The sequence below is a fragment of the Tachysurus fulvidraco genome, chromosome 15 (genome assembly GCF_022655615.1).
Source record: "Tachysurus fulvidraco isolate hzauxx_2018 chromosome 15, HZAU_PFXX_2.0, whole genome shotgun sequence".
Lineage (NCBI taxonomy): Eukaryota > Metazoa > Chordata > Actinopteri > Siluriformes > Bagridae > Tachysurus > Tachysurus fulvidraco.
In genome coordinates, this window is record NC_062532.1 from 20586935 (window position 1) to 20607579 (window position 20645).

Consider the following 20645-nt stretch of genomic DNA (forward strand, 5'->3'; position numbering starts at 1 on the left):
CATGACTTTTCCGAATCGCAATATTCTATTATATTTCATTATATATTTATTTTTGTTAGGAAAAAAAATCAAATAATGTTATAAATGCAAAATGTGTTCAAAATGACGTAATTAAGCATAAAGAAAGTTTCATCTGTAGCTAAGTGAAATATGAAAGTCATGTCATGAAATGTTCTTTATTCGTCCTGTGTAGTTTGTGTAAACTAATAAACATTTAATATTAATGAATTTTAAACGCATGGGCGTATAAGCGTAATGCGCATGCGCGCAAGCGGTGCCCAGCGTGACCGTGTTTCAGTGCGCGTGCAGGTGGCGTGAGTGTGTTGTGTTGTGTTGTGTTGTGTTTGTTGTGTTGTGTTTGTTGTGTTGATCGTTACACTCTGACAACTCTTACACTTTCTCAGTTTAAACCAGCGACTCGGTTGAAATGGAGACTTTTATTAATCTGACCAATCAGAGCCAAGGAAGGGACCGTATTTTCAGGTATGTGCGCGTGCAGCCGGTTTATCAGCGTTAAAGTTCGGTGTTTAAACAGTTTTACTAGTGACAGCTTTAGCTAATAAGCTGCTAATGTGACTTATGTGCAGGGCGACGCAGTACGCATGCGCCTGGGCCAAGTATCTGCTTCGAAATGACGCGCAGAGGAAAGTTGTGGTGCAAAAGTTGGCGAGTTTGGAGTCCAACATGAGCGCAGGACGGAAGCGTAAGTGTTTACCGGTGTGTTATAACATCTACCTCTTCTTTTATACCGGTGTGTTATAACATCTACCTCTTCTTTTATACCGGTGTGTTATAACATCTACCTCTTCTTTTATACCGGTGTGTTATAACATCTACCTCTTCGGTGTGTTATAACACATTGTCTATTGTCCTGCACTGTCTATTGTCTTGCACTGTCTATTGTCCTGTACTGTCTATTGTCCTGTACTGTCTATTTGTCTTTCTGTCTATTGTCCTGCACTGTCTTTTGTCCTGCAATGTCTTTTTGTGCCGAAATGAGTTTCCTCCGTAGGGTGGCTGGGCGCTCCCTTAGAGATAGGGTGAGGAGCTCGGTCACTCCGGAGGAGCTCAGAGTAGAGCCATTGCTCCTCCACGTAGAGAGGAGTCAGCTGAGGTGGCTCGGGCATCTGTTTCGGATACCTCCTGGACGCCTCCCTGGGGAGGTGTTCTGGGCATGTCCAACCGGGAGGAGGTCCCGGGGAAGACCTAGGACACGCTGGAGGGACTATGTCTCTCGGCTGGCCTGGGAACCCCTCAGTATTCCCCCGGAAGAGCTGGAGGAAATGTCTGGGGAGAGGGAAGTCTAGGTGTCCCTGCTTAGACTGCTGCCCCCACGACCCGGCCCCGGATAAGCAGTAGAAGATGGATGGATGTCTTTTTGTCCTGCACTGTCTATTGTCTTTCTGTCTATTGTCCTGTGCTGTCTATTGTCCTGTACTGTATTTGTCTTTCTGTCTATTTTCCTGCACTGTCTTTTGTCCTGCACTGTCTTTTTGTTTTTCTATCTATTGTACTGCACTGTCTATTGTCTATTGTCCTGTACTGTCTATTTGTCTTTCTGTCTTTTGTCCTGCACTGTCTTTTGTCCTGCACTGTCTATTGTCTTTCTGTCTATTGTCTTTCTGTCTATTGTCTTTCTGTCTATTGTCTTTCTGTCTATTGTCCTGCACTGAATTTTGTCCTGCACTGTCTCTTGTCTTTTGTACTGCACTGTCTTTTGTCTTTTGTACTGCACTGTCTCTTGTCTTTTGTCCTGCACTGTCTATTTTCTTTCTGTCTTTTGTCCTGCACTGTCTTTCTGTCTTTTGTCTGTCTGTCTTTTGTCCTGCACTGTCTATTGTCTGTCTGTCTTTTGTCCTGCACTGTCTATTGTCTTTCTGTCTTTTGTCCTGCACTGTCTATTGTCTTTCTGTCTTTTGTCCTGCACTGTCTTTCTGTCTTTCTGTTTTGTCCTGCACTGTTTGCACCATGATCCTGGAGAAACGTTGTCTCATGTCACCGTGTACTGCAACAACTATATACGGGTGAACTGACAATAAAAGCTACTTGACTTGACTTGACTTGATTTCTCTTTATTACCTGTGCGTTCTCTTCCTCTTTGTCAACTGTCCTGTTTTCTCCTTAATCTCTTCTTTATTACAAAATCAACACCTTTTTTTTTAATAACTGATCACTAGTGTTTCACAAGAGCCATTCCAGCATCGGTGTAATTTCTGTCCCATTATAAATGTCCAAAGAATACATAAACAGGATATAAATATGTACACAGTATCTGTATGACTTTAACTGTCAGCAAGGATGTTGGTGATTGTTGGACAGCAGAAAATGGCTGAGCTGACAGGAGGTCTTTAAATAACTCACTCTTTACCGCTGTGGTGAGCAGAAAAGCATCTAAACAAGCACAAAATATCAAAACCTTAAGTGAACGATTTACAACGAGAGAAGACCGATTTATCTTTATTCTCTGAAAACATTGTGGAATCAACAGACACAGCGTCTAAAACGGACCGATTTAATTTACTAAGTGTTTGGTTTATGCAGCAAACTTTATCCAACTAAACTAGTTAGATTAACATTTAACCAGTGAGAAATGGTATTAATACTTTATTTACAATAAAAACAAATTTAACTTCTTGTACAAAATGTCAGAATTGTGCAATTACTGTATAATATGTAACCATAAACATTTTTTTGGTCTGTTTTTGGTCGTGGGGATTGTGGTAGCCCAGTGGTTACGGTGTCGGGCTACCAATCGGCAGGTTGTGAGTTCGATTCCTACGTCCACCAATCTGCCACTGCTTTGCCCCTGGACAAGGCCCTTAACCCTCAATTGCTTAGTTGTATAAAAAAAAGAGATAAAAAATGTAAGTCGCTCTGGATACGGCGGATGCTAAATACTGTAAATGTTTTATTAGAAGTAAAAAATAAAAGTTGAACTCGGATCATCCAATCAAATCGGCACATCTGGAACTAACTGTTATATAACATAAGTACAATTATATAATTGACATGTTTTTCCATGTTCGGTCGAGTCACGTTGTTTTTTTTAACACCTGAAACATCCATCCTTATATTTCCAATCAAATGTTAGAATACTGTAAGTATTCTGTAAGATACAGCATGATCTGAATGTCTAGGAAACAGGCTAACTTTTGTTTCTTTCGTTCAGTATTCAGACTCGGGAATACAGTGAACTCGATTGACGCAGCCAGGAGAAGTCTGTACCAGCCCGACCCTGTGCTGCGGTTTTGCCTCACTGTGGCCAATCTGAACCGTTCGCTTTATTTCGTTTGCGATAACGTCCTCTGGGCCAGAAGCATCCACCTGATCCAAGATTTGGATAAGGACAGATGGAGCGTAAACGCCAACCGGTATTACTTTTTCTCCTTGGTGATGAATCTCATCCAGGACGCGTATCTGATCGGCCAGCTCATGCTCCGCAAGTCTCGAGACGGACAACATCGCCAGAAAGTCGAACGTCACCTCGACGAGAGCCAGGATGTCGCAACGGTCATAATTCCACAGCTGGATGCTTTCGTTTTCCTTCTAATTGAGAGCCTCAGGAGTCACCCAGCTCTTGCTCTTGATGCGCTGAAGAACGTATGCGATCTTTTCATCCCTTTAGATAAGCTAGGACTTTATAGGACAAATGAAGGGGTCACGGGATTCTGTGGACTCGTTTCATCCCTTATCGGCATACTGCTGCTCTTGAAGCCCGGTTTAAAAAACAAACCCTAAGAGAAGGTGCTCTCACTCACCCAAGGCTTGAAGCTCAGAGGAAAAAGAACTTTAGAGTCTTGGATGAATCACTGTGGTGAAGGAGTAACTACCAGAGAGAATATTTGATATATGAATAAAAATAATATGCTTAGTTAAGTAGTTATCTTTGTGCTGTGAATCCTAAATGAGATTTTCAGTTTGAAACTGAGCCCATTTTAACACTCACTGTCCACTTTAATAGGAACAAGTGTAGACCTGCTCATTTATACAGTTATCTGATCAGCCAATGTGGCAGCAGGACGATGCAGAAAAAATATACGGATGCAGGTCAAGAGCTTCAGCTAATGTTCTTATCAAACATCAGGCTGAAGTAAGAGTCTGATCTCTTTGACTTGGCCTGGTGCCAGATCTCCTGTAATTTTCCCATAAACTGTCCCTAGAGTTTTCAGAGAATGGTGCGAAAAATAAAACACTGATTGAGCAACAGTTATGTATGGAACACCTTTTACTGAGAGATTGACCAAGAAAGAGCTCTCACTGTTATAATTACTCTTTACAGATTTTGTGAGCAGAAAAGCATCTCAGCATACACATAGCTGTATCTTCATGATTTTATACATTGCGCTAATGCTACTTGAATGGCTGCATGAATCTTCACATGTTTCTATTAAAGCGGACAGCGGTCGGATGTATCCGTGCGAATCAGTAGAGGTTTTAGCCATCCGGCTGATGGGTGTGATGAATTATAAGGTTTCAGATCTTCACACTTATCCTTCGTAATGCACTTTGCATAGGAGCTCCACCTTTTTTAACAATGAAAGCGATCACAGAAGTGGTTCTTCCATCAAGTATGATCTTCTATCATTTAATCTATATATTAAAATAATTAGGAATATATTAGATTTGAGATGGAGATTTACTTCATAAGTGACACTACATGCAGTACTGTTTCTTTATGCAATAAGATTAGATTAGATTAGATTTAGATTTAAATGTGAGTTGGTTTGACAAACATACTGATCAACCAGCTGGCATAAGGTGGCAATAAATTCACATGCCAGCAAACAGTTGTGTTATTTTATTTTAATTTTTTTTATTTTTAGAATCACCTGTTGACCAGCTTTATATACCATAACAACCGGTTAGCAACCATTTGCTATACAATAACTTAATATATCTTGCTTTCTTGCTGGGACACTGCAGGATACTGTCTACTACCCTAACAACCAACTAGTATACCCTAACTACTTAGCAACACCTTAACCAATTGGGAACTAGGGCTGGGTGATAAATCAATAACGATATTTATCGCAATAGACACATGATCGATATCAATAAAAAATGTGTTTGATAAAACGATTGATATTTTTATCCTTCGTCGCATTGGTTGCATTAACAAAGGCACTCGCTCTCTTGTAACCTAGCAACGTAGGGAATGACACGCTAACAGCCGATCATGTAACAGTATCTAGTTGCGCCATATCGTCGTCTCGTGCGGGTTGCTGGATTCCTCTTCAGTAACTGGCGACTGATGAGCAGAAAATGAGCGCCGCAGTGACCGAGGAAATTGTAAATAAAAGAGGAAACGTCAGCGCGCCGGTACGGCAGTTTTTTGGATATTATAAGTCTGACCGTAGTCACCAGAAGGTGAACAGCTAGTGAAATTCCTAGCACTAAATGTGCACTAAATTCTCAGGTTTCTCTATTTATATTTAACACTTTGCACTATTTTAATACACTTTATTAAGCATTTCTTACATTTCCTTTCATTTTGCACCTTAAATGTTAAGAGAGAATTGTTAAGTGTTCATTGTGACTTTAGACTTATGTTTACAGTATCACGCATTGAGAGTGACAGTCACTCATTCCGGTCTTTTCTCACGCTCTCTTGACACACCGTATTTCTCACGCAGAAAAACCTTTTGACTATTTATCATATATTTAATAAGTCGCAGCACCCAGAATGTATCAGTCCGCACCGCTGTCTCTATAGTCTCCCTTGGAGTTCTTAGTCGAGTCTAAAGCGGCCTTCACACTGCACACAACAAACGACCGCCGATAAATTTTCGGATCCTTTTTGAACGTTGGATCCGTTAAAAAAAATTTAACTTGTGCGACTACACCACAGCCGATATGCTGACCGGATGTGATGTATTCCAATTTTGTCCAATCAGGTTCGTGTGCACGAGGTGATAAGAATTATTAAAAAGTGTTAATATTAACTTTACTCATTTTGAAACTTTATCAAAAACAATCTTTTTGTTTTAAATACATTGTTATTGATAAAAATAATTTAATAAATTATTAATATTTATATTATTATTATTATAAATATTTTTAATGTTGTGTCAATGTTTCCTCAAAAATTATTCACGGTCTTTCTGGATTTATTGTTGTATTAATTGTTTGTATTTACTCCTTCATTAATTAATTCATTCATTCATTCATTCACTCACTATGATAAATGGAGGGAGAATACAGGCTCTTGCTTTTGCTCTCCTTTAGTAGAGACGCAAAATAATATATTGCAAATCAGTGTGGATAAAACACTACCTGACTTGGAGAAAAAGTCTCGGCGAGTATCACCGTTTAGTGCAAGAGTTGCGCCTTAATGGAGAAGATTTTCGTGGTTATTTTCGATTTTCGAGAATTAGCTTCTCTCCCATGTTGACGTCTACACGATCATATTGCACATTCTGTGCGACTGCCACTAGGGGCGAAATGCGACAGTCGTGTCCTTTTGTCGTGTGCAGTGTGAAGGCGGCTTGACACTTATCAGCCAATCAAAACAAGAGGCTACACAAAAGCCAATCAGAAAATAGCACTATTGTATCTGTATAAGATTTAACGCAACAACCAATGAAAAAAAACAACATTAATTAGTGAGGGTATTTTCGATGGTCTGTTTGAACAAAACCTCAACACGAAACAGCTTGTCTCTGGACGGGACATTGTCCTCAATTATAACACTAAAATGTCTGGGCTTGTGCTGAACTGTTTTATATGGGAGCAACATTACACATGATAAAGGGGTCCAAAAAGGCAACAAACACTTACAATAAACACCACCAGTCATAATCTCTCTCTCTCTCTCTCTCTCTCTCTCTCTCTCTCTCTCTCTCTCTCACTCACACACACACACACAAATTAATAAATGGAAATTGAACAAATACTTTGTATTTGGTTAAATTGTGTTTAGTGATCCTTACCAAACACAACAACATCCCCATTTTTTTTTTGGTGGGGGTGGGGGGGGGGTTTGACTGGGGTTGGAGATGTCACTCTTGCAACCAGCTGTGCCACAAAGCGCCACCCATTGTCGCACCGACATGGTAGAACGGTTGAACAGTTGCGCGATTTACGGCAACGCGCCATTTTAAGAGTGAGCGCTGCACGGAGAACAAGAACGCCGACGCCGTGGGACGCATTTTAGTCACTTATTCGGCTTTACCCACCGACTCCGTGATCGTGTTCTGGGACTATCTTCTGTAAATTAGTGAGACTTTTCCTCTTCGAGCTCGGAGATTTCCATTGCTGTTGAATGCAGAGCTGAGGTAATTTAACGGCCCTCGCGAAGAAGGCCATTTTAGCATAGCTTAGCTTAGCATAGCCTCGCTTTACCGACTTACTTATGATTATCGGTTAACTTCGTTAATTTGCTTTGTTTAATTTTATTTTTACATTTTGAAGCTATTATTAAACTTTAGCTGGCCTTCGCAGCATTAAAGTCTAGTTGTTTTATCTTCTGTAGCCGACGAGTTTCGAGTAGGAGCAATGCTAAGTAGCTAGGCTAGCTCACGCGATGCTAGCTGCTATGTTAGCGAGCTAGCATGCTAACTCTAAACATTGGCCTTCGCATTTCACTGGGTTCTTGCTCGGGTCTGGAGTTTAACTGCATTCAGTCGAAAACCATTAACTTTTAAATTCGTTTTCAGAATATATTTGGTGGGGGAAAGTAGTAAATATCTATACGATTTATCGACTAGTTTCTAAGAAATGAAAGAAATCTCGTTATTTTGATCATTACTGTGCCACCTCCTGTTCGTGTGTTTTCCTTGTTGGTGATTACGCTTTAAAAAAAATCTTAGTCGTAACCGGTGTGGAAAGATGTTTAGAAAATGCAAAATTCTAATAAGTACTAGCAAGTATTTTATTCTTATTATAAATTCTGATATTTACAACAACAAAAATCAACGAAAGCAAAATATATTGAACCATATTTAGTTGTAATGATGGATTTTTTTTAAGGGATTTTCATTTTGTTTTTGGCAACCACTTGAATTTATTCGTTTTCTGCATTCATTAAATGTCGTCGTTCTTCTTTCTCTCTTCCTTTTAGGTAAACAATGACTCAGTTTCTGCCCCCGAACCTGCTGGCCTTGTTTGCCCCGCGGGATCCGATCCCTTTCTTGCCGCAGTTGGAAAAGCTTCCCCATGAAAAGCATCACAACCAGCCTTACTCTGGCATCGCTCCATTCATCAAGCACTTCGAGGTACACGTTGAGTTCAGATGAACAGTTTGCGATGCTGTTTAATGACCCCCGTTGATGTCTGAACTGACCTGTTTAGTAGAGAGGTTTTGCTCTTTTTCTGTAGTGTGAAGACATTCCAGGAGGCTTGTAGTCTATTTTTCAGTCGTTCAGTGTATAGTGTACAAGTTTTTGTCTACTTTAAACGATGAACCTCCAGACGATGTTGAAATAATAGGACCTACTATATGATGAGTGACGTTTCAGGGAAAGTGTGATGTCATGTGATCTCCAAATGAGAAAATAGGAATTTTTATTTCAATTCATCCGGAATTATCCAAATCGCTTCTAATTCGATCATAGACTGACAAAAGCGCAGTTACAGAAACGAGAAGCAGTCAGGGTCCGTTTCACAATGTTTTTCTAAGCAGATATAAGGATCGGGGAACTGAAGCGCGTGTGTGTGTGTGTGTGTATGCGTATGTCCGTGTATAAATAGAACCGACTTATCCGAGAGTTTTGTTTCCATGTTTTAAATGAATATAGTTTTGCACATTTTAGTTCTGCCATTTGGCCAAAATCAACTCCTAGTTAATGAACCTGTACTTTGTTGAACTGGACGAGTTAAGACTAGACACCACGTTGTACAGGGAAACTGTAATCCAGGACGTGGGTAGAGAAATGCTTTTCTGGTCCTGACTTTCCAGATTGTGTTTAACTGCTTTTAAATTTAAAGTGTCTCAATGAGCTTGAGTTATTTATTTCTTGGCATGAGTGAAAGCATCTATAATTTTAGATATAAAATTATAATGTTGGAGCTGATAAAAATAATTTAGATCTGCATGACTACGTGGTATCTCGTGTTTTTGAAGATGATTCCGCATGACGGTCTCTTGTTTTTAATCTGAGCTTGTTTTTCCACTGTTCCTAAATGATCAGGATCCTCGAGATGCACCACCACCAACTAGAGCTGAAACGCGAGAGGAGAGACTGGAAAGAAAGGTGAGATGTTTTTCAGCATATTGTTGGATACGGTTGTGCATAAAGTTTTCTAGACTACATTTGTTTATTATAAACTCTTTTTTTTTTTCTCCTTTTTTCTTTCTCTTAACAACAGAGGCGCGAGAAGATGGAGAGGAGGCAGACGGTTGTAGAAACTGAGCTGAAGCTTTGTAAGTACATACAACATGGTAGCACTAACTATTAACTTTTGGTCGTCTTGACGACACATTTTCACATTGGCCCCTCTTTTTTTTTTTTTACAGGGGATCCTCATAACGACCCTAACGCACAAGGAGACGCTTTCAAGACCTTATTCGTGGCTCGAATTGTGAGTCTCATATTTTGCGTCTGTCTTGGTTCACCTCATGTCTGTGCTTCTGCCTTTTTATTTACTTTCTGTTTTTGCACAGAATTATGATACAACAGAGTCCAAACTCCGTCGCGAGTTTGAGGTCTACGGCCCCATCAAGCGAGTGAGTTGTACACAAACACGCAAACGCTCAGACTAATTAGTTTCAGGTTTTTGTTATCTCGAACGAACGTTTGCACGTATTAACATTGTCATTAACATGTATACCGAAAGATTTTGTGCACCTTCTGAGGGTTGTCCTGTTTGTTTATTTTAGATCTACATCGTGTACAACAAGAGGACCGGAAAGCCACGTGGCTACGCTTTCATCGAGTATGAACACGAGCGAGACATGCACTGTGAGTAGGACTCTCCTTACTAAGTATCTTCACTAGGGTCCACGTTTAGGTTTCGTCACCTAAACTGACATTTCTCTACTCTTATCGTCTGTACCAACTCTGTTAAAGACCTGATAAATGATTAATATAAATTAATGTCTCACTCATAAGATCCACAATGACAAAGTGGGCTTCAGAAATGTCTGGTTAATGACCCTGTGTCTGTGTGTCCATGTTTTAGTGTGTGTGTGTGTGTGTGTGTGTGTGTGTGCACGTCAGTGTTTCTCCTCACTTGTGCAGAACGTTGTGTTGTATCTGGTGTGAGTGTTGAAGGGAGCGGGTGAGCTGTCGGGTGGGCTGTAGGGAGGGTGGTTTACTTTGCGGGGGGCGTATTAATACAAGTCAATATGACGGTGTATTAGTCCACTACACATGCAATCTGATGAATGTTGCCACTCTATGGCATCTCTGTAATGTTTAGGCAATGAGACACACAGAAGAGTGTGTGTGTATGTGTTCCAGTTGGAGCGGCGATGGTAAGCTAAAGGCCGAGCCTTCTTTAGCGCCAAGGTGACTCTCTCTTTAAACCCCGCACACCTGTCTGTCTGTTCAACAAACGTGAAGGCTTTTGTATACCTTAGCTCAGGTTCGAGTCTGTTGCTGAGTGAAGTGTTGCAAGCGCAAGTCCATGCCGTGTATTAATTGTGTGTTGTTCTCGTTGCTACTGCAGCCGCCTATCTCTGATGGCTATTGGCCAGAGCTGGCTTGCAGATCATGATGATGGTTTTGATACATCTACACCCTACTACCACAGCTCAGTATATGGTTGGTATGATGGGTTTGTATGATGGGTAAGATTTCTTTACACCCTCATATACTTTTAGGCTTGTGACAAGGCACACGTTCATTGGACCAAATTTATAAGACGCGAAGTTTATTTATTCACTTATTTCCCTTCCCCAACTCTCTTGAGGCTACTTTTTGGTTCCTGAACATTCCTTGTGGTAGCTTTTAGGGAGCAGGTGTCTGGGGTCAACCTCTCTGTTAAGGCCCAGGTTGTACTCTGCAAAATTTACCTGGGATTTCTTCCCCCCCCTCAAATAAAAGGCAGGTATCATAACCTACAGCTGAAGAAGAACTTTGGTAAGACATTCGCGAGATGCCGTTTTGTTAGGACCAAAACAGTATCGAGAGAAATCCCTGTGGCATTATACAGTGTATTTATGTGCCTACTATTACCCTGCCCCATCTAAATCTTACAGAGTATAGCCCTTTTTGAGTGATTTTAAGGGTGGCTTTAATGGTGTAGGTTCATCAAAGGCACTCTGCTATCGGACAACCAGAAGTCCAGTTAATTGGAGCAACGAAGATTCGGAGTTAGTTACTGATCTAAAGACAAAGAATTACACACTAAAAGCATACAGATTTTTTTACCAATTTAGCTTTTACTTATTTCCCAAAAGTAAATCGTCCATAACTTCGAGAAACCTTCTTATAGACAATGCATTCTTCCCCCAAGTTTATTTTAATGTCCATTTTCTCTTTTGTTTATTTTCTTTTTCTGTGCCTTATGTCAGAAACTAAGCTTAACCCTCAATGTAGCGTAGCCTATAGTTAGATTGCAGGTGTTTTAAACAGGTGGTTATTTAGACTTAGACATACTACTGATTACCCTGCAGAGTCTATAGACGGGGTGGACAAATCATAAATGTATCGGCTCGAACGTTTTGCTCGTTCGGATGTTTTATTAGACAAAAAAAAGTTAGCTGACGTAATCTCATGACGCATCCAAGCGTGTACCGATTAAAAGGGAAGTCGTATTAGGTTTACCGTCGTTAATCTCAAGGGTTTTAGTGTAGAAAAAGGATTAGTCTTTGGGTCAGCGAGTCGGGGGAGCTCGTGATTCTTTCATCTCACAGTGCATGCAAAGGTCTTTGTAGCCTAGGCATCATCCACAGCTACCGATCCTGTCCACGTGCCTGCGAGTTCCCGGTTCCGAAAAGCTAGCTCGCATCCGTTCACACGAATAAAACCTTTCTACAGTCGACCAGATCTTGTCTGAGCCGATCAGAGTATTGCACCCGGTGGTGGTGTTTGCTAGCATGCACTGCAGTTACAGCTTAAAGCCACAAAGTGCATCACTTCTGTTTTTCGCATAACAAGGTTAAAATACAACCGTGAACCTACTAGATTTTCAGTCTCTCAGGCACCCAGGTTCATGATTTGTCCACCCCTTTAAGTATTGGACTTCCTGGAAAGTTCCATTTTTTGGCTGAATAGGAACATGTTTAGTAAAGACCATTCAGGAGAAGAGAGGGTTGTCGGTAAGGCCCTCTGAGCACTGATACGAGCTCTGATTAGAAAATTGAGGGTGTTTGGTAAGGCCCTCTAGCTTTATGGAATAGAGAGGGTTTTGGGTAAGGCCCTCTGATAGTGGTTGAGTCGAGGGTTGCTGGTAAGGCCCTCTAGTGGAGAGATGTTTGATGTTCGGGTAACTTTCAAGGGGGTTAAGGCCCTCTAGTTGAGTAAGTGCAGAGGGTTGCTGGTAAGGCCCTCTATTTAGATTAGATAGCCTGGTTTTTGTAACCGCTTCCACCGGGACGGCCATCTTCGACAGTGCAGACCAGAGTAGCTGTGTGGACCTCGTCCAGTCCATCTGTCCAAAGGAAACGGATACCCGATTTTTTTTTGTTTTGTTTGTTTTTTAAATAGATCCACATGTATTTAATTTTTTAGCGGCTTATGTTGAAATGTATCGCCTCCCTTTTGGCTCAACACCTGGAATCACCAGGCTACTCCACCGATGGGTTCCAGCCTTGGCCAGGTATTATGGTAAGGGAACAATTACAGGTAATGTGGTAAGATGGAGGGGTTTAACTTGTTCACTAGCTCAAACATTTGGCCAGATTTTAGGGTGGGGATCAATTGTATTAAATTCTATCAATCGCAGAAGATTGATGTGGATGTTGCCCATTGTTTTTGTCTTTTAGCACACCCTAGTTTTACTTTTTAATGGATGGAGATGTAGATTTATGGGGTGGGGGGGATAGAGTTAAGGCAGGAAACCGGCAACTGTGTTTTTAAGGGTGCTGTTTTGTTTTTTGTGCCCATTTGTCTTAATGTGAGGGTGTGGTTACTTAATAATAATGCCCTCACTCTGTGTGTGTGTGAGAGAGAGAGCGTGAAAACTGGTTGGTTTGAAAAACACGTATGGATCTGTTACTAATGTTTATAAGCTAAGAGTCTGAGAAAACAGACACAAGGCCATAAAGGATGCAGAGCTGAGGTCTTGTTTATATGCCTTTTATATAATAAGGTCATTTATAGTAGCTTGCGTATAAAGTGAGAAGTTAACAGTTTAAGCTTCTGTGGAAGTTTTTATCCCAAGCTCTGAAATGGCCAGATAGTGTTTTCATCACTATCTCAAAGCAGTCAAATCAGAAAAAAAAATCTTTATTTTATATTTCGATGTTGTCCATCCAGCGTGTTTGGGTTTTACACAAGCTGGAGCTCCAGTTGTGTTGTCCAGCTCTGATGGTTTGTACAGGAAATCCACACATTTACATCTCCATTGCAGTATTAGTTTCTACATGTGGGACTGTTGTAAGAGTTCTGCTACAAGCCTGTGGCTGGAGCTGGAGTACAAACTAAAACACCATTCTGTATTTTTTAAATCCGTACCAAAGATGTAAACGAATGCACATCTTCGCATAACTGGCCATTTGTGGTTTCGTCAAACCCGAAAACGTTTGACTCCGTATTCGAGAGGGGGTAAGAAAAAAAAGCCTTATAAAACCAAGCCGTGCTGTAGTTATTAGTCCTTTTGCTTTGTGAGGTAAGATCGTGCTGTGTAATGCCTGTATGAATGTACACGGGCTTCAAACCCTCAAGGTAAGCGATCACAAAGTAATACTGCAGCGTATGTTCGTTCTTCTTATATTCTCTCTCCCTCTCTCTCTCCTCCCCCTTTCTCCCTCCCTCCCTCTGCCCGTCACGTGTTCTTTCTCTGTAGCGGCCTACAAACACGCAGACGGTAAAAAGATTGATGGCCGCAGAGTTCTGGTTGATGTAGAGAGAGGTCGCACTGTGAAGGGATGGCACCCACGTCGGCTGGGTAAGAAACGCAACCTTAAAATTTTTTAAATTGGTAACTGTCAGATTTGACCCAACTGGTGTTCTCTTTGGTTTCTAGGTGGAGGTCTGGGTGGTACTAGAAGAGGTGGGGCAGATGTTAACATCAAACACTCTGGTAGAGATGACACCTCCCGTTATGATGACCGACCCATCGGAAGGTGTGTGCGCCTGTTTAAAAGACAAGCATCTTGATGATCTTGCACCATCACTGCTATGTTGATACGGAACATGATTGAAACGTCAACTTGGGAAACCTCTGTTGTTTCTAGACTGGAAACTTAACTGCTGGTCTTTTTATTTATTTTTTTTGTCGGTTGTTTGTTGTTGCAGCGATCGGGATCGTGAGCGTGGAGAACGGCGTGAAAGGAGCCGGGAACGCGACCGAGAAAAGGAGCGGGGTGAGCGGCGGCGAACACGCTCGCGCGAAAGGCGACGACGTACGCGGTCACGTGAGCGTGAAAGGGCAGCCGTTCCACCCGTAGAGGAGCCTGCCGTTCGGCGCAGAGACAGGGAGAGAGAAAGGGAGAGAGGTGAAGCCGAAGTCAAGCCACGCGAAAGAAGCCGAGAGCGTGACCGGGACCGAGAACGCAAGAGGAGGAGCAGGAGCAGGGAGAGGAGGAGGGACAGGGAGAGAGGGAAGGGTGCAGAGGGAGGTGAAGAGGGCGCAGGCAGTCTGACCGATGGGATGATGGGAGATGGAGGAGAGCGAGGGATGGACGAGTCCTCTGTGAGCGAGCAGGGTAGAGGAGAGGAGGGGGTACTGGAGGGAGAAGAGCGAGGGAGAGATAGAGACAGAGAGAGGGACCGAGATCGGGAAAGGAAGCGTAGTCACAGAGATAAAGATCGAGACAGGGACAGAGAAAGGAGGAGGGACCGAGACCGGGATAGAGATCGCGAGCATAAGCGGGACAGGGGTGATCGTGAGCGTAGAGAGGATCGACACGGCTCTCTGCTTCCACCTATGAGCGAGAATGAAAGCTTGGGGAACGGAGAGGAAGGAGACGGCTCCCTCCCGCCGCAGTTGGAAGAAGGTTCACAGGACGGGATGAACGCCACGATGATGGACCAGGACTCCATGCAGTCTGGAGACGGCTATGCTTCTAATGAAAATGGCTACAAGATAGAGGCCCAGGGTGATGAGTACTAAACACTAGAGGTTCTCACAGGTTGAAATAAAGTGAATTCTCTCTGACCGTTTCTGTCCATATGGTGAGGAATTAATGATGTGTCCATTCAATCAGCTTTGTCAGAACATGATCTATCCACCGTAAGCCATTGGGCTGAAACAGGAACAGCTGAACTGTGATTTATTTTATTTTATTTTTTTCTCCCCACCAAATAGTTTTGGCAAGGATTAACAAGAGGGCGTGTTGAAAGACTTCTGTATTAGTTTAACCCTTCAGTGGATGTGCTGTATGTTTGTAAGAACAACCCTGCAGTATAAAACAGTTGTTTGATTTACAGGAATCATTATATCGAGATAGAGAATAGTGTCCAATTTACGTGTTTTTTTTTTTCTTCCTCTTTTTCTTTATTAATCAACTCCAAGCGTCCTTTCAAGGTAAGATGTATTTAAGGCGATTAATGTAGAAAAATGTTTCAGAAGCTTCATTTACAGGTCTGTCTTGATTTTCCACTTTGTGGACCAGAAGCAATGGAGGGGAGGAAAAAAAATGAGGGAGACACATTTGTGCTTTTAACTGAGATGATGTTGCCATAGGTTCACAACAGGTTGCTCTTATTATTTTGTAATTCAGACATGTCCAATCTTATCCACAAAGGGCCAACTAGGTTCTCAATGAAAACCTGCACCCACCCGGCCCCCTTGTGGATAAGATTGGACATGGCTGTTGTAATTAGTCTTATTTGTTTGAAAAAAAGAAAAAGTATGGATGCTTTGTGAGCCATCTCTTCTAGTGACATTTTGCTTTGGGGTTCTGTTTTGTGTATTGCTTCTCTTTAATAAATGCCATTTTTTTATTGAAACCCTTTTGTCTTGTTACTGTTCAAATGTCTAGTTTTTATCAAAGTACTTCATGCCCTAAGAGATCAATTGTCTGGTTCTGATTGGTCAAAATGAAACCGTAGGTGCAGGACTGAAAGTAGTTCCGGCTTCGAGGCAAATCACAGGTTTGTATTAATGCACGTCTGATGGTCTTTCCGACGCTTGGCTCAAACGGCGTCAGTGTCCGAAGTTCCTCGATCACGGCCATCTCGCTCAGGTCACGTCCTGGTTTGCAAAAAAATATATACAATTGTTCTATATGTTTAATTACATCGTTACATTGAGTTTGCTCACTTTGTGTTCCTTCCTAATACGATCTGTGAACTAATCTGGAAATTGTGAGTAAGCATAATTTACAAAAATAAAAATATAAAATGTATGTATCCCCCCCCCCCCCCCCTTATTTGGGGCTCTTTAACAGTGTAAAACCCTGAGCACAAGTGTCATCCTGCTGTCGCCTTGTGACATCACACAACGTGTGACATCACATCCTGTAACTTCTTGCGTCAAAAGGAAAATCAGCGCAAACCGGAATCACTGATACAGTTGTATGCAAAAGTTTAGGAACCCCTGACAAATTCTGTAAGGCACCTTTTCTGCACACACGCCACAAACCGAGTCACTTGAGGTCTGCAAACACACATTTGGACCGGCCAGCTTCATTTTGGACTAAGGTGCTGTGGAGTGATGAAACAAAGACTGAGTTATTTGGTCGTAATAAAGGGTGTTATGCATGGAGGCAAAAGAACACAGCATTCCGCGAAAAACACTTGCTACCCACAGTAAAATTTGATGGAGGTTCCATCATGCTATGGGGCCAGTGCTGGTACTGGGAATCTGGTTAAATTTGAGGGTCGCATGGATTCCACTCATCAGCAGATTCTTGAGCATAATGTTACACCGAGGCTAGATATTTCAACAAGACAACGACCCAAGACACTGCTCAAAATCTACTCTGACATTTATTCAGAGGAACAAGTACAATGTTGTGGAACGGCCATCCCAGTCCTCAGACCTGAATATCATTGAACATCTGATGGCTGATTTGAAGTGGGCTGTCCAGCTCACCAACCATTGTAAGGTTGGTGAACTGGACTGTAAGAAGGAATGGTCCAAAATACATTCATCCAGAATCCAGACACTCATTACAGGATATAGGAAGCGTCTAGAGGCTGTTATTTATGCTAAAGGAGGCTCTACTAAATATTGATGTGATTTTTCTGTTGGGGTGCCCAAAATTATGCACCTGTCAAATTTGGTTTTGATGCCTATTGCGCGTTTTTCTGTTAATCCACCAAACCTCATTTCACTACTGAAATATTACTTTAGTGTCCTTCAGTTATTTGATAGATCAAAATAAAAATTGCTGATCCAAACACCCAAAATATTTACAATTGTTAGGGGTTCCTAAACTTTTGCATACGACCGTGTGTCCGTAGGAACATGTTTTTAACCGGTTACACAAAAAACTAGGTATAAAAAAAAAATTAAAAAATGACGTAATAAGATCGTGCAGCCAATCACGTTACACCTCGCAGCGGCTCTGGAAGATGCGTCGTTGGTGACGCGACATGGTGCGCACGCATGGTACCTGCGATTCGTGCCACCGGATCGTCTCTCTCTCTCTCTCTCTCTCTCTCTCTCTCTCTCTCTCTCTCTCTCTCTCTCTCTCTCTCTCTCTCTCTCTCTCTCTCCGGTAAAACCGATCACTCTGCTGGTGGTGCGACGATACAGGACGGAACGGAAATGTCACTTGGCAGCAAACGCGTTTTAAACTAGATTTGGTGATCAATATTATAGAAATAGATAAAAATAACAGCGACAATAATAACAGCGGGACGTCTGACGTTTTCCGCCGCAGCGCAGCGCGAGACCCGGAGATCTGGTCCACTGATGATGTCATCGTATTATCATCCGGGGAAGGAGGCGGACGTGGCGGAGCCGTTGTGCCTGGAGAGAGGTACAGAGGTCATCTGCATTCATTTAGCGTATCATCAGGGAGAATAAACAAACACTGTCGTATGATCTTCAGAGCGGCTTATTGGCTTTACTTTAACTAACTAAAAAAGCATCACAACAACAAACATAAGTCATGCGTCATGATGCTGGTTACCATGGTTACAGCACCCCTATTAGGGATGTGGTACCCTGTTGGTTAAGGTATCGGGCTACCGATTGGAAGGTTGTGAGTTCGATTCCTACGTCCACCGAGCTGCCACTGCTTGGGCCGTGACACACACACACACATAGAGCAAACACACACACACACACACACACACACACACACACACATATTACTATTTAGTTCAATAGTAGAAAGATTAAAATACACAAAAGAGTAAACACACACACACACACACACCTGTTCATCTGTTTATGCAAGCAACAGTCCGATCCCTGCGCTCTGACTCCAAACTCCAAAGTTGCGATATATAAAGAAAGAATTTCAATGTGCTGTTATGTATATGTGACCAAAATAAAGGCTTCTTCTTCTTCTTCTTCTTCTTCTTCTTCTTCTTCTTCTTCTTCTTCTTCACCTTCTTCTTTTTCTTCTTCTTCTTTTATGAAGTCCTTACTATTCAATTAGAAATACCAGAAAACAAAGCTCGAGTCATCGTTTATTCTTTCGATCGCGCGATGAAAACCGTGGTTAGTTAGATAATTGACAGATATGGGTTGAATTTTAATTGTGACCCGTTTTAAACAAGGTCAAAATGCGAGGAATGTTACAGGCATCTGGAAGTAGGTGTAAATCACTTATGTAGAAACCAAAGGAAAAGGAAAAACATCCTGAGAGCTCATGAGGGGGAAAAAAGATTATACCCTCCTATCGTATGTGTCTTTATGCTGAGGTGTTGTCTGTACTAATCTTCGTCTTCTCTTCTCATGCACAGATGTATGCAGGGTAATTGAGTTGCTGGACCGGCTGCAGAGGAGCGGCGAGTTTCCTCCCCCCAAGCTGCAGGCGCTTCAGAGGGTGCTTCAGAGCAAATTCTGCGCCGCCATTCGAGAGGTGAGCTGCTGCTTCTCACCTTACGATCGATGAATCCGGTGTAATGTTGACATTCCATGCAGCTCTAAATCGAGCGCGTTTGCACTGCGTTCTTGCTACAAACCGAAGTCGTATCCTGTAGCGCTGACGATGAGGGCGCATCATTTACTAAGCCAGCAGATGTTCACGATAAAGTTTGATCATAGCCGCATTATGAAATAATAAGGCATCAGTGAGGTATGCAGAAGAGAGCAGATAGAGATTTTATTACACCATTTCTTACGCTATAACGCCATGATGTCCTCCGTCTGATAGGAAAGAGCTGGCTGGTGAATCGGAATTGATGGATGTATAAACCATACACACACACACACACACACACACACACACAATAATAAACCCTGCACAGTGGCTGATGATGTGCTCATGGAAAAAAACACGTAACTGTATATTTTTAAAGCAGATGTTCGTAGCAGGTGTTTTAGCCACGTGTAAATAAAAGCTGTTTCTCCTCCAGTGTGCTGTGTCACTTCCTCTCCACAGTGACTGATAGTGTGTGGGGAAGGGAGAGGGGGGATGGGACCCGGCCCGGGGCAGCCGCGGAGCCGCTCAGCAGGCGAGCGCGCGCGACGCGCGAGCGCGCAGCGCGAGCGGCGCGCGCGAGAGCGAGCGAGCGAGCGAGCAGCGAGAGAGAGCGGGGAGAGCGGGAAACAAAGATGGAACGGAGAGCTAGGAGACGAAGAGAGGAGGAGGAGAGGCAAGCGAGGGAGATGAGGGAGAGGAGGAAGAGAGCGAGAGCGGCTGAGAGAGGGGAAAAAGAGGAAAAAGAACAAAACAGCCAGGGGGAGAGAGAGCGCGAGCGAGAAAAGGCGCGGAAGCGAGAGAGAGAGCGAGAGAGAGAGAGGATAGATCTCTCTCGCGCTGCTATCGATCTGGGGGGACACCCCTGACAGGCTAGCGCTCTGTACACCAATCATACACACCAACCTACGTGGATGTCTCCGTGGCGCTTCGCGAGAGCGAGCGAGGAGAGAGAGAGAAAGGCGACAGCGAGACGAGAGGGAACCCCATCGTACACCCCCCCCCTCTCTCTCTTTATAATCTCTCTCTCTATCTATATATATATCATCTATCTATCTATGTATCTATCTTGCCCCCCTCTGCCTGCTCCTCTCTCTGTACACCCATAATATACACCCCCTCCGTCTCTCGTTTCTCTCTTCTCTCTCTCTCTCTCTCTCTCCTCTCTCTCTCTTCTCTTTCCTCTCTCTCTCCAACTATCCCCTCAGGTGTTGACAGCTCTATGACCACATGGATATCGTGGGAGGACGACGGTCCGTTTAGAGATCTACTACGGCTATGTCCATAATCAGTGAACTCCCACGCCTTTTCTAAATTGTCTCTTTTATTGCCCACTTACATCCATAATAAAATCTAAATTATTCAAAATTCGATACAATTAATTACTTACCTACGATTAGTTATTTCACCATTTCACATTCCCCTATTTCCCCCCAATGTCTGGTACCGTGCTCAGGCTGATCTTCTTAGACGTCACTACTTTGTGCAACCGACGAAGGCAACGTCCAACCCACCGTAGTAGTTGTTAGCTTTCCAAGACCGGCCGTCTTTCGAG

At 42.6% G+C, this 20645-nt stretch overlaps 2 protein-coding genes across 2 annotated transcripts; both read left to right on the plus strand.

Moving 5' to 3' along the window:
* The first annotated feature begins 236 nt into the window (after positions 1 to 236).
* pex11a (peroxisomal biogenesis factor 11 alpha) lies at positions 237 to 4206 on the plus strand. Its single transcript, XM_027178815.2, has 4 exons — positions 237 to 309; positions 405 to 483; positions 588 to 703; positions 3170 to 4206. Exons 2-4 carry the CDS (start codon positions 428 to 430, stop codon positions 3736 to 3738), a joined length of 741 nt encoding a protein of 246 aa, XP_027034616.2. The 5' UTR covers positions 237 to 309; positions 405 to 427; the 3' UTR covers positions 3739 to 4206.
* A 2875-nt stretch (positions 4207 to 7081) lies between these two features.
* snrnp70 (small nuclear ribonucleoprotein 70 (U1)) lies at positions 7082 to 15998 on the plus strand. Its single transcript, XM_027178831.2, has 10 exons — positions 7082 to 7274; positions 8060 to 8213; positions 9129 to 9191; positions 9307 to 9361; positions 9455 to 9519; positions 9602 to 9664; positions 9818 to 9899; positions 13891 to 13992; positions 14071 to 14170; positions 14343 to 15998. The coding sequence occupies exons 2-10, from the start codon at positions 8067 to 8069 to the stop codon at positions 15157 to 15159; spliced, it is 1494 nt and encodes a 497-aa protein (XP_027034632.1). The 5' UTR covers positions 7082 to 7274; positions 8060 to 8066; the 3' UTR covers positions 15160 to 15998.
* The last annotated feature ends 4647 nt before the right edge of the window (positions 15999 to 20645 follow it).